The 15,454-nt window shown below is 60.6% G+C and overlaps 2 protein-coding genes across 4 annotated transcripts in view; one reads left to right on the top strand and one right to left on the bottom strand.

Annotated features, from left to right (window-relative positions):
• Positions 1 to 456: 456 nt before the first annotated feature.
• On the bottom strand, positions 457 to 9,028 carry OLFML2A (olfactomedin like 2A). The gene is made up of 8 exons (XM_074846466.1): positions 8,903 to 9,028; positions 4,347 to 4,610; positions 4,103 to 4,210; positions 3,230 to 3,415; positions 2,789 to 3,050; positions 2,422 to 2,655; positions 2,083 to 2,268; positions 457 to 1,862 (listed from the first exon to the last, which is right to left on the bottom strand). The coding sequence occupies exons 1-8, from the start codon at positions 8,954 to 8,956 to the stop codon at positions 1,261 to 1,263; spliced, it is 1,896 nt and encodes a 631-aa protein (XP_074702567.1). The 5' UTR covers positions 8,957 to 9,028; the 3' UTR covers positions 457 to 1,260.
• Positions 9,029 to 9,761: 733 nt separating this feature from the next.
• NR6A1 (nuclear receptor subfamily 6 group A member 1) overlaps positions 9,762 to 15,454 on the top strand; it is a 97,497-nt gene continuing 91,804 nt past the window's right edge. For 2 of the 3 annotated variants that reach the window (XM_074845935.1, XM_074845934.1), the window contains exon 1: positions 9,764 to 9,901. In XM_074845935.1, coding sequence (XP_074702036.1) covers positions 9,835 to 9,901 — 67 coding nt within the window. In that variant the 5' untranslated portion in view covers positions 9,764 to 9,834. Of the gene's footprint in view, positions 9,902 to 15,454 lie in introns of all 3 variants that reach the window. The other variant, XM_074845933.1, reaches the window with a different exon arrangement.

Genomic DNA, 15,454 nt, shown 5'->3' with positions numbered 1-15,454 from the left:
GACGGCTCCACAGCCCGAGCAGCCCGGCCACATCCCGACGGGACACCCGGCCAGCGCTGAGCGGCAGGAGCTGGGCTGCAGGGGCTACTTTCACCCCTCGGGGCCCCCAGCACCTCCACACTTGCCAAATTTTGCAGCAGAGTCAGGGCAGTTGGTCCCGCTGTGCCCACACTCAGCTGCTCTCCTCTCCCCTTCCCGCTCCCCCCGGCCGCGGGACTCAGCTCCCGGCTGCTGCTGCTCTGGCTGCGGCTCGGAGCTGGAAACGCCAAATCCCAGTGGCGGGTGCTGCTGGGGGCATGTGGGGTGCCCTCCCCGGGCTCAGACCCAGCCACGTGTGCCAGCAACCCCTGGGCACAGCTGGCCCTGAGACGGGGATGGGGATGGGGACAGGGAGCACCTGCCCTGCCCACTCCTGCCTGCCCGGCTTCAGGAGAAACGACAGCGCAGGCAGCCCGGTTTCACATCTGTTATTTTTTTAATACTGTTCACGTCTAAAATGACCAAATCCAAGCCAAGCGCTCCTGGCCCCTCGCCCTGCCTTAGGTGGAGAGCAGAGGGCCGCAGGCTCCCCGGCCGTGCACGCCTGCTCCCTGCCCGGGGCTGGGTGCAGGCAGGTGTGCAGGCAGGGCACTGCGGGCAGGCTGCTCTGTGCCTGCTGCTGGGAGAGGGGACTCCAGGCAGCTCTGGTGAACGCGTTTAAATAATAAGCTAACGAGCGGCAAAAGCAAAGGCATCTTAACCATGTCTCCTAAAATAGCGATCAGCAGCTGCTCCTCCTGCCCCGGCAGCGAGGGGGCCCTGCCCAGACTGTGGTTACGGTAAGCGCGGGGTCACGCGGGGTCCAGGGGGTGTGTGGGGTGCGGTGGGTGCTCAGCCTGGGTGCAGCGCCAGCAGGTGCTCGGTGTGGTGGTGCGGGGCAGGTGCTGCTGCCTCGCCGGCGGCACGGACCCAGCTGCCTCCCGGGGTTGGGCTCCTCTCCTGCATCCCCGGGAAGGCAACGCCAGCCGAGCCCCCGGTCCTGGGGCAGCCCCACAGCCCCAGCGGCCACCTTGTCGTGGCTGGGGGCTGGGCTGACCCGCACCCTCTTCCCCGTGAGGCAGCGGGCAGGGTGCGGGGGACTGGGGAGGGTTTTGGGGTGGAAGCCAGGCTCTGGCTGCAGCCTTGGCCCAGCTGGGTGCCGGGGCCAGGCCGCGTTGGGGCACCCCGGCCGGGCAGGGCAGAGGGTGGGCGCAGGGGCACGGCCGGGGGCCAGCCGGGTGCTCAGACCACGAAGCGGAGCCCGTACGTCATCTGATGGCCGTTGTCCCAGGCGTAGAGCACCTTCTCCTTGGGGTTGTAGTCGACCTGCGTGGTGAAGGCGTACTGGTTGAGGAAGGGCAGCCGGAGCTCTGCCTCCGTGTCCGTGTGCGTGTCGAAGGCATAGGAGATCTGCCCTTCCTTCTGGCTGTAGGTGTCCACAGCGTAGAGGATGCCGCAGATGATGAAGCAGTTCCCGTAGGCATTGCGCTTCAGCCCCGTCTTCCAGGTGGTCTCCCTGCGCACCGAGAGGTCCCCAGGGTCGAGCCGGCTCAGGACGATCACCTCCTGCTGCGAGTAGTCGTAGTCCACGGAGGGGTAGATGACCCAGAGCCCGCTCTCGTCCACGGCGAAGTCGATGTCCGAGTGGCCCCTCCACTTCCAGGGCGTCGTGTCCTCGTACACCACATCGTGGAGCAGTGCCCAGCCCGCCACGTACCGCTCCTTCAGGTCGTACTTGATGATGTTCTTGGTGAAGGCGCGGTTGTAGTAAAAGGCCCCCCGGTACACCACGTGCCCGGTGCCGATCCAGTTGTAGGGCAGCTTGTAGAGGTTGCTCCAGCGGCCTGCGGGCGGGCGGGAGAGGCGTTGGGACCCCTCGCAGCACAGGGCTCCCGAGCATGCCAGCAGCGCCGGGGGACTTGCATCCCCCTCGCTGCCCCATGGGTGCTCCCCATCAGCTGCCCACCACCCCAGGGCCTGGCCCAGCCGGCGTTGCACGGCGCTGGGCACCCACCCAGGTGGAGCGGGGGGTTCCCTGCGCCCGCTCGGCCGCCAGCCCCTCACCCTGCTTGAAGTTGTCGAGGCTCCTGAACTCCACCAGGCTGTTGCCGTAGTAGTAGTTGGTGACGTAGATGCGGTCATCCTTGGCCGCTGGGTCCTTCATCCAGGCCCCCTCATTGCGCCCGTAGCTGTGGTGCTCTGTGGGGGGCTCCACCGACTCGATGGTGCCTTCGCACTCCACCTCCTTCACTGGGTATCGAGGAGGAGGAGCAGGAAGTCTTACACCTGCCCCGGGCAGCCTGCCCACCCCCTTGCCATGGCAGGGCTACTGCTGGCCCAGCCTGGCCACGGATGACGGGCCACCAGGGTGGGTGCCCCCTCCCAGCCCCCCCTCTCACCCACCTCTGTTTGGCGTTTCGGGGCCCCCGGTGCCGTCAGCCCCCTGCCCGAGGGCGGTGGCGGGGGGGCTGCGGGCGGTGGTGCGGGGGGCCGGGGCAGTGCTGGGTGCAGTCGTGGTGCTGGGCACGGTGGTCTCTGCCCTCATGACGGCTTGGACCAGGGGCCCCTCAGCGCGGGGGGGTGGGGGGCCCCTCTCCTCCTGCCGCTCCAGCGCAGCCACCCCCCTCGCGGGGCTCTCTGTGGGGGGACGAGCCGGGAGGTCGGTGCGTTGGCAGAGGCAGCCCCTGGCCCTCCTCCCCGCCGAGAAGCACCACGGCAGGAGGGTGCCCACAGCCCCCCCCTGCACCCCTGCCCCATCCTGGGGACTCACCACGGCTGCCGGCTGCCCCTTCGGATGCCCCCGCCTGCCCGGCCTTGTAGTAGGTGATGCCCCGGACCACGGTTTGCTGGTGCGATGACGGTTTGGGCTTGGGCGTAGGCTGCGACCCCCCCCTGGCCTTTGCGTTATCCCTTTTGGGCTTCTCGGGCTTCAGCTGCTTCTCCTTGGGTGCTCGGGGGGCCGCCCTGTCCCCCAGTGCCTTGCGGGTGCTGGGGTATCGTCCTGCCTCCTTCTCTCGGCCGCCCGCTGTGTCCTGGGGGGCACAGCCCGGTCAGACCCCCTCCCCTCCCACCTCCTGCCATAGCGGTGCACCCCGATGCGCTGGCGGGAGCTGCCGGCACCCGCACAAACCCGGGGGAGCTCAGCTCTGCCCCGCGGCAGGAGCCCAGCAGCACCGGCCGTGCCTGCGAGGGGCTGGGTCCCCAGGGGTACCTGAGCCTTGCTCTCGGGGACGGCGGCAGCGTCCTTCTGCAGCAGCTGGTAGCCCAGGTTGGAGATCTCCTTCTTGATGCTGATCATGATGTCAGAGTAGTTCTCGTAGCGTCTCATCTGGTCGGTGAGGTGCAGGACGCTCTCCTTCATGAAGTCGTTCTCCCTGCTTAGGTTGGTCTTGATGGTCTGGAGGGGAGCAGAGGTGTGGAGGGGAGGAGGGGTCTGGAGCCTAGTTTGGGAAGCCTACGGCACCCCGAGATGGTCCCAAGCAGCCCGAGGGGGCACGCTGCGGGGACGGTGCCTGCTGGAGCTCACAGAATCACAGAATCATCTCGGTTGGAAAAGCCCTTGAAGATCATCCTGTCCAACCATTACCCTCACCCTGACCGTTCTCAATTCCACCAGATCCCTCAGCGCTGGGTCAACCCGACTCTTCAACCCCTCCAGGGATGGGGACTCCCCCCCTGCCCTGGGCAGCCCATTCCAACGCCCAACAGCCCCTTCTGCAAAGAAATCCTTCCTAAGAGCCAGTCTGACCCTGCCCTGGCGCAGCTTGAGGCCATTCCCTCTTGTCCTGGCGCTGGTTCCTTGGCTCAAGAGACTCATCCCCCCTCTCTGCACCCTCCTTTCAGGGAGTTGCAGAGGGCCATGAGGTCTCCCCTCAGCCTCCTCTTCTCCACACTAAACCCCCCCAAGTCCCTCAGCCGCTCCCCATCAGACCTGTGCTCCAGACCCTGCACCAGCTCCGTTGCCCTTCTCTGGACACACTCGAGTCATTCAATGGCCTTTTTGGAGTGAGGGGCCCAAAACTGAACCCACTCATCGAGGGGCGGCCTCACCAGTGCCGAGCACAGGGGTAAGAAGCTCACTCACCTCCTCCAGCGTGTTCATCTGGGCCACCACCTTGCTGATGTAGGAGTGCACCTTCATCAGGTCCATGCTGTAGAGTGTCCCCTCCAGCAGGTCCACCATGGACTGCAGCTGCCGAGGGAGAACGGGATCTAATTTTATTGCCCTCCCGCACCGCTCCATCGCCCTGTGGGCTGGGGAGCGTGGGCTGTGCATGGGGAGGGGGTCTCTGGCCCCCAGCCCCCGGCCCCGCCACGCCTGCAGCTACCTTAAAGAGCTCGGGCGCCTGCTTCTTCAGCTTCTCCATCTTCCACTCGTTCTCACAGGGGTTGAGCGAGGAGGGGGGGGCGGTGCAGGAGCACTTGCAGTCGGCCCCCGAGCTCACCGTCTCCACCGTGTAGAAGTCCTCCACCCGCGCGCTGCCGTTCCTGACGCGGCTGCAGGCGTCCTTGCTGAGCGGCCGCAGGATGCACTTGCAGCGGCAGTCGGAGCCCTCCGAGGTCATCCGGACCTGCTCCGCCTCGCCCAGTGCCTGCGGGGACAGGCCGCGGTAGGGTGGCCATTGAGCTGGGTCCTGCACGGCCCTGATGACCCCAACAAGCCACCACGGCTGACTCCCCTCTGCTGCACACCCACAGGTCTCCCACCACCCCTGGGGCTCCCGGCCGTGCCCCGACGAGCGTGGGGCATCGTCTGGCCCAGAGCACCCTGTCCCACCACCCCGTGCCTGGGTGACGGTGACAAAACCCAGGCACCCGCTCGCCCCGGCAGCTGCCAGAGCGTTTTGTGCTCCAGGTACTTTGGTCCCATCTCTGTAGCTGTTTCCCAGCCTCCAGCAAGAACTGAGTGAGCAGGGACGGGGCGAGGAGAGCCAGAAGCGTCTCTGTGCCCCCGCAGCCCCCAGCCCACACAGGGACCCTTGTTCGCGGTGACATGCAGCCCCAGGGGGCCAGCTCGGCCTCTCCAGACGCCCGCAATGGCCTGAGGCGCGCGCTCAAGGACTCCCTTGTTTCCACACATGGCCCTGACTCACGCTACAGAGCCCAGGGTGCTTTTCGGCCGGTTTCTGCAGATAAGGAGCTGTTTTCCCCCCCTGCTGCGCTCGGAACAGGGCTGCGGTGCTGCTCGCCTGGCAGGACGGGGAGCTGGGTCCCCTTCATCCCCTGCCACTGGTTGTGCACCCGTGGGGGACGCCTGGGCTGGAGGGGAGCGCGGCCGGGCTGCGCTGGGTGCCCCGGGTGTGGGAAAGCGCCTGCCCCAAGCACCCAGGAGGGTGGGAGAAAGGGGGGAGGCGGCGCGGTGACCCCAGAGGGAGAGGGCTCTGCCCGCAGGGACTCTGACTCACCCTGGGAATGGTGGCAGGGCTGGGAAATGAGTTCAGCTCTGGCTCTCCCATCCTCCCCTGGAGCACAGCGCGGCGTGGGAAAGGGCAAAGGCCCACAGGGCCGATGTCCTGCCTGCGGGCAGCACCCACAGCCACACAGGCACCATCCTTCCCGCGCCCAACCGGGCTGACACGCTGGTGGCACCTGGGCAGCAGCTTTCCTGGGCCGTGCCCACCTGGCAGGGACCCCCAGACCCCCTCAGCCCCAGCCAGGGGCTTCCTTTCCTAAAGGGCAGCAAAACCTCCTGCATTTTGCATTTCAAAAAAGCCTCTCAAAGGTCCTGCTGGCTGGGAGGAAAACACCAGGCGGCTGAGAGGGCTGTAAATGGAACAGGATCTAATCAAGCTCTCGGCAGGGAGCAGTGGGACAGGGAGCAGGACCCCCTCCCCACACACCACCTCCCCAGGCTCTCACACCTCCCTGGGGCCCCCTGACCTCCCCATGGCAATGCCGGCACTTGTGCAAACAGGCAGGACGATTCACAGCCCAGCCACGAGCTGCCGGCCCCTCCGCACGCACCCGGGCATCTCCCCGGCCCCCGAGCTGGGCCACTGTCCTCGCCACAAGCTCCGGCCCTCCATGTGCACAGCCTGGCACGATGTCCCGGTGTGCCCCATGGGCCCCCCACTGGAGTTCCCAGCCGGGGTCCCCTGTTCCCGCAACACCCCAAGCACCAACCACCGGTGAAGCTGCCACCGCCGCAGCACATCGGGGGACGCGCTGCAATCCTGCCTGCTGCCAGCACCTTCCGCAGCAAAGGGCTGCCTCTGCCCGTGCCGGAAGCTCGTCCCCGGGGGAGCAGCCGGGCACGGGCTGCGCGTTCCACGGCGGTGGGATGCGCGGCTGGCGCGGCGGCCCTGCATGTCCCGCTGCGGTGGGCACGAGCGGGCTGGAGCCATGTGCAGCAAACGTGCCCGGAGCAGCCCTACCAGCGGCTGTTTATGCTGCGCAGCGCACGGGGGGGCCCGGCAAACCGAGGCTCCCCCGCAGCACAAAGGGGCAACCTCTTCCCCAGAGACCTCCCGGGGTCAAGCCGTTTCCCTCCCACATCCCGGCAAACGGCCCCCGGCCAGGGCAAGGCGAAGCCTCGCGGGCAGCCGGGCGGGCAGGCAGCCGGCCGGGCGGGCAGCCAGCGGCCCAGGGGCCCGGCAGTCGCTTTTGTTTCGCGGCCGCGCAGCAACAGAAAAATCTGCTCACCTCGGGTCGAGGTGTGAGTGGAGGCTGCGGGGCCGGGGGGGGAGACCGGCTGCCCCTTCCCGGGCGCTGTGTGCGCCTCGCTGCACAACAGCCGGGGCAGCCGCCTGCCTTCACGCAGGGTAGTAACGTAAAACCTCGTTCTGCCTTTTAAACGGCTTCCTTAAACAGGAACCGTATGTGCTATTAATACAGAAAAGGTTATAAACAAGGAAGTCTTAAAAAAAAAAGGCCCCCGCACTGTCCGTTCTGCAAGGGTCTCACCCCGCCTTGGTGCATCGGCCGGGTGTCCATCAGCCCGCGCCTGACTGTGCCCCAATCCCCCGGGGGACAGCCCGTACCCCCCGGGGGACAGCCCGCACCCCCTGGCGCAGAGGGGACCCACAGCCCGACAGCGTGTGGGTGGGCCGGGGCGCGGGGGCACGAGGCAGCCCCTGCTGAAGGCCGGCACGCTGCACGGGCTGCTCCATGTGGGAATCTGACGTCTCCCCAAGAAACCGTCATGGGGGTTCTTGCCCTGAACCCCCCCTGCTCGCTGCAGACCCTGGCCCAGGGTGCAGGCAGGCGGGTGCTGCCCCTCCTCTGGAGCCGGGTCCCCGCTCCGCAGTGGGGCTGTGCACCCATGGCTGGTGTGGGAGGGCACTGCCTGCACTTTGCTGCGGGTTTCCTCACTCCCAGTTTTACGAGCCGGGTGATTTTCCCAGCGCTGTCTCGTTTCTGGGATCTCTTGCAAGAGCGTCCGTGTGAGCCCTGAGTTTGTGCCATTATTTGGAGAAAGCGGGACCTTTGACAATGAACCGTGGCCAGCTTTTAAGCTGTCCTTTGATTGCTGCCAGAGGACTTGTCTTGGGGGAAAACACACCGTGTTGATAAGCGTGCTGCCACACCGCGCGCCGCTCGCACAGCTGCTGGGTGGCATGTCCCTGGCACAGGAGGGAAACCATGTCACCCTCCTCTTCCTCCTCCTCCCTGCCTTGGCACAACACGTTAAACCCGTTGTGCAGCGCGGGGAGCCGAGGCGGAGTGGGCTGGCAGTGCCGGGTTGTGGCTGATGGTGGCCAAGCCCCGGGTGCTGGCGCTGCCCGGGTGTCCCGTGTCAGTCACGGGGACACGACCACGCGAAACGCTTGTGCGGCACAGGAGTGCCCACGGACGGGACCACATCCAAACAGCAAGAATCCGAAACACCTTCGAGCGCAGCGGGAAGCACCTGCGTGGGGAGGGGGTGTGTGGAGGGGGCAGCAGCCCTGTGCGGGTCCCAGGTCCTGCAGGCAGTGTCACCCCTGAAGCCCCACCGGGAACCCCAGTGCCGGGCTCTCTGGCCACCACTCCCAAGCCAACCGTTGCCAACACCAGCTGTGTTTTCATCTCCTTCCACTAAATGACTTGGAAAATCTCGGCTTTTCCAACGCTTTAGTGATCCTGGCATCAGCGCCCCCGGGGGGGGCTGCTCCCACCCTCTGGGCCGGGTCCCGGTGTCCCCGCTCCGGCCCCACCCGCCGCGGCCCCCAACGCCGCGGGAGAGGAGCCGTGGGGAGCGCTGGCACCGAGGGCTCTTCGCTCCCACGCGCCGCCGCGTCCCGCCGAGGGAGTCTTGTCCGGCCTGTTCGCTCCCAACTGGGGAGCTCGTCACCCCAACCCCAGGGCCGGGGCACCCCCCAACCCACGGAGCAGCCCCGGACCTTCCCTCCGCCGAAGCCCCCGCGGCCCCAGACCCGCACCAGCCCCAAACCCGCACCGGCCCTCCCTGGGAACGCCCCACGCTCCGGGGCCCGGGCTGGGTGTTGGGGGGGCTCTGCCGGCTCCCCCCGTCCCGCTCCACCGGGGGGTCCCCCCCAGCGGGAGGCTCACCGGGGCATCGCTGCCCCGAAATCCGTCAGCGCGGGCGGCTTGGGGCCACGGTCCTCGATCCCGGGCGCAGGTTGCGGTGCCGGTGCCAGCCCGGGGCGCCCCGCTCTGCCCGCGGGGAGGCCGGGGGGGCTCGGGCACCCCCGCCCGCTCCTCTCGCTGCCCGTGTCGGTGAGGCTGGAGGCGGCGGCTGGGGGGGCACCACCGGGCCGCGCTCCCGCCCGCTCCGCCCCGGGACCCCCCCCAGGAACCCGCCCGCCCCGACGGCGCCGGCCCCGTATGGAGAGGCGGGGGGGGGGGGGGATGCTGCCCCCGCCCGCCCACGGACACCCGCAGGGGCACGGCGGGTGGGCGCACCCCCGGTCCCGATCCCGGTGCCGGTCCGGCCGGTGCTTACCGTGGCCGCGGCCAGCGCCGGGAGCAGCAGCGCCGGGAGCAGCAGCGCCCGCATGGCGAGAGCGGCGCCGAGCGCCCGCACCGAGCGCCCGCTCCGCCCGGCCCGGCCCGGCGGCGGGGAGGAGCCGCCCGCCCGCCCGCCCGCCCCGCCCCGTCCCGTCCCGGCTCGTCCCGGCTCGTCCCGGCGGCGGCACCGGCCCCAGGAGCGGCGCCGACTCGCCCGGGTGGAGCGGGCCGGTGCCCGCCTCGGGGCCTTCCGAGTTTTCCCGGTACCGGGGCTGCCCGCTGGCCCCGGACGGCGCTCTCCGGTATCCCGGGCTGCCCGGTGCCCCGTGCCGGGGCTGCCCGCTCCCTCCCCGGTCCTCCCGGTGCCCCTTTCCCGGGCCGGCCGATCCCCACCTCCCTGGAGGGGGGTGCCCCGGGCGGACCCGGTGTTCCCCCCCCCGTCCCCGGGCCCGCCCGGTTTCCCCTCTCCGGGGCTGCCCGTTCCCCGCGCCGCGCCGGGCCCGCCCGGTGCCGCGGGCAGCGCTCGGGGCTCGGCGGGCGGGTGCCCCCTAGCGCCCCGCCGGGCCCGGTGCACCGGGCCGGGGGGGAAACGGGCGCGGCCGCCGCTCCGGGGGCGATGCCCGCGGGGTGCAGGGACCGGCCGGGACCGGGGGGGGGGTGGGTGGGGCGGGACCAACGGGGAGGGCGTGGTCTATAGGGGGCGTGGTCTACGGGGGCGTGGCGTCCCGCGGGTACATCCGGGCGGCGCGCGGACTACGCTTCCCGTCGTGCCCCGCGGCAGGGCGGGGCGGCCCGGCCCGTGCGCGCCGCCCGCCGCGGCGGCTCTGGCTGTCAGCAGCGCCCGGAGCGGCCATGGGGCAGCGCGGCCGCCGGGGCCCCTGAGACCCGCCGCGCCCCGGCCCGGCCCGGTGCGGCCCCGGCGCCGCCATGGAGCTGGAGCCGCCCGCAGAACTCCCGGAGCCCCGCGCCGCCGCGAAGGGGCCGCCCCGCAACGGTGAGTGGAGCGCGGGGTCCGGCCCGGCCGCCCCTCAGGGCCGGGGAAGGGCGAGGCGGGGGGGGGCGGCCCTGTGGCGCGGGCAGGGCCGGTAACACGGGGCGCGGGACTGGGGGCTCCGCCAGCCGCGCCTCGGCCGCCCCACCGGGGGCGGCGGCGGGGCTGGGAGCGGGGGAAGGAGCGGGGGGGGCGGCTCCCGGCGGCCGCAACTTTCCGCGGTCGTGGGGCACAACAAAGGGCCGCGCCGGCCGGCGCGTGCTGCCCGCCCAGAGCCGCCCTGCCCGCTGCCGGGGTCCCGCCGCCCGCGCTGGGGCTCCGCGGAACGCGCCCCCTCAGCCGCCGCCCGCGGCGGGGAGAGCGCTGGGCGCCCCTGCCCGTGAGGAGTGCCCACCGCGACCCAGCGGCTCCCTGCTGATTTGCCCTTTCTCCAAAACAAAAAAAAAATTTTAAAAAAAGGTCTCTTTCTAACTAAATCTGTACCGCGGCTGAAGCCGCAGTGCGCCCCGCGTGAGGGCGAGGACCGCGGCGGGGCTGCTCCACGCGTGTGTCCCGGGGCGGGCGCGCGGTGACACCTCCCGGTACCGGCGGGTCCGTCTGCAGCTCCTCCGCCGCTGGCACCCGCCGCTCCGCTCGCACCGAGTGAGGGCTCGAGGAGCCGGGCTGCTCGCGGCGTTTATAGGCACCATTTGGGACGCTTTTACACTTCCCGTATGCAGATACCGCATCTGCACTTGAATGTCCCTGCCAATTTTTATGGTTTACGATTGCATTTTACCATCTCGAGGTGCTCTTTTGCTACAAAGGATTTGCTCAGACAAAAGAGGCTTCTTATCAGGCACCATCACTGGCATTTGCTAGGTACGAGCCTTACCCAACACACACGGTGCTGGCAAATACAGAAACGGGTATTTCTGTAATTCCCCTGAAATGCAATTTTGAACCGTGTCCCTTTGTGAGGCTGCTAGAAACACTTTATTCCTCTCTTAATTACATCCCCAGTTGGGTGAAAGATACTTCTCATCCTTAATACTTTTTGAGCTTTCTGACTTGATTTGGGAAGGGTCTGTCGCTTTGGTGTCCTTAGTGATGCAACAATATTAATACTTTGTCTGTATTTACTGTTTTTCCCACAGGCATATGGGGCTTGGGGGGAAATCTCTTTTGATTTATCAGATTAGTTTTAAGTGTTATGTGCATGCCTTGCAGAGCTGTTTCGGGTGGTAGACGTTGTACCTGTGGCTGCAGTTAGTCTTTTGAATGGATGATGTAACAACCTTTTACTACTTTGCCTTCCAAAATGTGAAATACTGGCACGGTGTTGAGACATTGCTTGACCTTCAGTCTTTCTAAAGCCTGCTGCGGCCGGGGGAGGAGCAGGAAAGATTGGCTTGTTACTTTGGCTTATAAAATATCTGCAAATGGTAACGGCAAGTGAAGAATCTTAACATTTCCTCTTTTTAAGGAAGATTCATAGCCCTTTTGATACCTTGAGGTGCAGCATCTTTGCTCTTTACAAAAACAGTTAAAATTGTATGACATCATATATAGATACACAGGGTAAATATATATATGAAAGTAGGATTATATTCTTGGTGGCTGTGTTAAAATCATTAATGAACTTAAGCTCTGCACGTGGCTTCTGTGTTAACCCCGAGTAAACTGCTGCAAGTTTATTGGTGTCTTCAGTGAAAGCAGCCTCAGAGTAACTTTGAAATGCGGTTACATGATTTCATTTCAGCAATTGCTGAAATGGGCAATTGCAGCCTCATTATTCAAGGAGGTATTTGACATTCTTAGGCTGTAAGATGATGGCTTTCCCTTACCAATTTGAGTACATCCCTTTCCATGTAAGAAATGTATTTTGTCATCGAGCAAATCAATGGCAATGAATAAAATTAATTCTTTTTAAAAATAATTTCAGCAGGGCATTCGTTTTTCCTGTACTACTAGCAATTATTTCCCAACAGGGTCCCATTTAGGACCATTTTCCCTATAGCTTCAGTTGGCATCTTTTTCTTCTGTGAGTGAAACATGATGGCTTTTACAGTTTTAATTATTGTGTGTTTTAACTAAAACAGTGATAAAGTGGGTTATCTAGTATTAAGGTAACTTTGGACACTTTGTTGTGTGGTGTGGTCTTGGAAAGATTTAAGTATCAGGAAACTGCCTGATTTTTGTGTTCCCTTAGAATTATCAGTTTCAGATAGGTAGATTACTAATCCGGATGAACTTCATACCAGAGAGAAGAGGAAAGTTGGAAGAGCACAAAGAATGTAAGGTTTTCAAAGACAAATCCCACTGCTTGCATCCCTTCCCTTTTCCACAGTGCTCGCAAACTTTACTGGCGCACACTGACATTTTTAGTGGTTCTTTATGCTTGATTGCTTTGCATCTGATGAGATAAGCCTTTGCTTAACAAAGACTATTTCATTGATATAGTTAGGTCTTAGTTTACTTGCTATAAACATTTCTTTGAAGATTTAGGAAGAAAAACAAATTGAGTTGTTGAATGGCAATGCTGCTGAAGTCAAATGTCTCTGAATAAACAAGAAGCTACAGTGTTATTTTGACTTAGTATTGGCTTGTTGAATGTGGATGGCTCTTGCTTTTGTAAATAATAATAGATGATAATAAATAATAGATTTCTGAGCTTAGGTTTATGATGGGAAATAAGACCTGTAATTTAGGAAGAAATTCCTTAGTTTGATTTGATGGTAAGATGGAAAAATACCTCTTGGTGTAAAGTTGGAATTTGGTATTGATGGCTTCTGTAGATCATTAATCAGGAAAATGGGTTTATGCATGCCTTTTGGTACTAAAAACAGGACTAGCAATGTAAGTTCAGCAGATGCAGTGTGTGATGTGACACTGCAGCAATAGGATTTTTTTCCCTGCTTTGCTATAGAACAATATAAAGTTACTGTATTATAGAAAATGAGAGAACTTTTCCATCGAGGAGACTATTGATTGTTGGAAAGCGAGAGTCATCTTTTTGTCCTGTCTCTGACAAGTCATTTGTGATCTCTTTTTTTTTTCATGGGGGACATGTGCAGCAGTTTATTAAATTACTGTTCAACTCTTGCATGGTGGTAGCCTTGGACAAATGCATTTACACTAGCATTCTCTGAGAATGAGAGCAGTTTATCCTGTTGATAAACTGCCTATTTAAATAAAGCCTTCAGCAGTGTAATCTGGTAATTCTAATGAAGTCATTTACATAAAGAATTGGCCCAGGGTTTCATCAGAGGGTTGCTAGTGAGCTGAAATGCATTCTTTCCCTCCAGCTGTATTAAACTAGCCTTTTGATCCTTTCATTTTTCAGCCTTTAAGCCAGAGTGGTTATCACTTTGCAGAGTTAATTGAGAAAGGGAAATTGGGGGACAAGAGGACCCTTCGAGGTTTAGCTTTAGTCTTAATTATTACAGTTCTAATTACCTAATTAGTAGACTTCCAGATTTTATGTCTTGATAAAAATGACTCTGTACAGGTTTTGTTAGAAAGAGGAAATACACTGCCGATAGGCTAGCTTCAGTGAAGTTCTTTATTGGTAAATGATTACCAATAACTTATCTTGGAAGCAGTATATGTCTGGAGTATCTGAATTCTACTCCAGCTCTTCGATAAGGAAGTTTCATTTACAAAGGGTGGACCCCACGTCCTTCAGAGAGCATAAGTTACATGTCTACCTTCCGTTGCCTAATCACCCCAGTTACAGGCCTGTATAGGTGGTGAAATTTAAACTGAAAAGTCTGGTCAGTGTGAAGGATTATTTTTTTTAAGCCCTTTTTCCCTTTGTGGATACATCAGAAAAAAAAAACCTGATAAAAATTTGCCAAGGCTCTAATGCCAGTCCTGACTGCAAACTGCTGTGATGTCCTTGTCTCTCTCTGCTGAAACTTGATGGAAATCTTAAATAATTTTTCATGGAAATAAAATCCAGAATTGTGAAGCCCTCGGAACTAAATGTCAAAATTCTCTTGTCATATAAAACCTCCTCAGCTATTCCGTCAGGAGATACAAATACCAGTGGCAGTATGTATTTCTAAAGGTGCATGTTGCAGCGGGTCAGGTCAGCGGGGTGGGTTCTCTGTACTGTCAGCTAACCAGTGAGAGGGTGTCCTGACACTCTGAATGAGCACGCTGCTCCTATAAATGTCAGGGTTTATTCTACTTAGTTGATGCTGACTCTGGCACTACAGAGAAGCACAGGGCTTACTGTGGGAATTGTCGTGGAGCCCACAGCTCGTGAAGCCAAGTGATTAAATAATGGCTGTTGCGGTTGTAGTAAAAAATTTGATATTAACTTCTGGTCTCTGAAAGTTCTGCCAAACACCAACTTGTTCTCCAGGAATCTCTTCATTCAGTCTCACATCTGTAGTGTGACTTCATGTTGTTTGGCAGTACTTACCAAGAATTATTCCCATGTATATTGTTACTTTGGATGTCTTGTGTGTGCTTTTGCCAGGAGACTCCATATCCTGTGCCTGTTCTAACAACTGCTGTAAAGAAACGCCCTTTCTGTGGATCACAAGCAGAGATTGTTCTTACCTGCAAATAACTTAGTGTAACATGGCATTCTCAGTTACTGGGGCTCTGGTTGAAGGTGGGTGACAGTCCAGCTGAAGTATTGGCTTATTTTGCAGTAGAACGTAAGCTCAGGCCTTGATCTTTAAGGTAGGCTTTTTCCAGAGTGAGGTCTGGGTGTTGGTTCAGCTGGGGCTGCTGTGCTCAGCTCGCATCCACTGAGCGGTTTGGGTACTAAAAGAACTTGGTTTTGATCTCTACATATGACTATACACTGCTCAGGGGAGTATTCTGGATTTGTTGAGATTGTTTTTGTGTGCTTATGTACACCAAAAGTATTTTTGGGGGGTGGATTAATGCTGAACACAGAAGCATCCAGCTCCTTCCCAGCAGGCTCTCCAAGGTGGTGTTCTCCGGCTGGGACTGGGAAGGGCGCTTTCTCCCAGCTGGCACAGCAGAGCTGTACTTCGCCACTGCAGTTCCATACTGGTGCATTTGTGTAAAGCACCTGTGTAATGGTCATTGAAGGCTTGAGTCTTCCCTACACAGCAGCAAAGCTAGAACTGGTAGCAGGAAGAGCTTTTCCTGGTAGTGTTGTATGAACTGGAGTCGTGGTAGAGCGCTGTGGCTTTGTGGTCCTCTGCTGCAGCTTGCAGTCTGGAGAGGAAACACTGATTTGGGTAACTTGTGGTGTCAGATTAATCAACTTTCTTGGACACCCATAAAAACTGGTATTTTATTAATTACATTGTCTGATTTTAAATAAAGTCTATGCTAGCTATAAGAAGGTTGGAGATGGGTCTGGGTTTTTCTAAAACTGGTGGGTTTATGCCAATGACACTGATCCAGTGTGCAAACCGGGGATTCATAGCTTAGCCTCATCACTGCTGCATCATTAGAAATTCTTAGTTGGTGCTTGCCAGCCAGAATGCTCTTCTGAGCTTTAAAGTTTGTTTTTTCTTGTAAGTGTGTGTGTCTAAAAAGAGAAGAAACCCAAGCTCCCACCCCAATGGGTCTGACAGTCCTGTT

Source organism: Strix aluco, chromosome 20 (genome assembly GCF_031877795.1).
Source record: "Strix aluco isolate bStrAlu1 chromosome 20, bStrAlu1.hap1, whole genome shotgun sequence".
NCBI lineage: Eukaryota > Metazoa > Chordata > Aves > Strigiformes > Strigidae > Strix > Strix aluco.
This window is presented reverse-complemented; position numbering and strand designations above follow the sequence as displayed.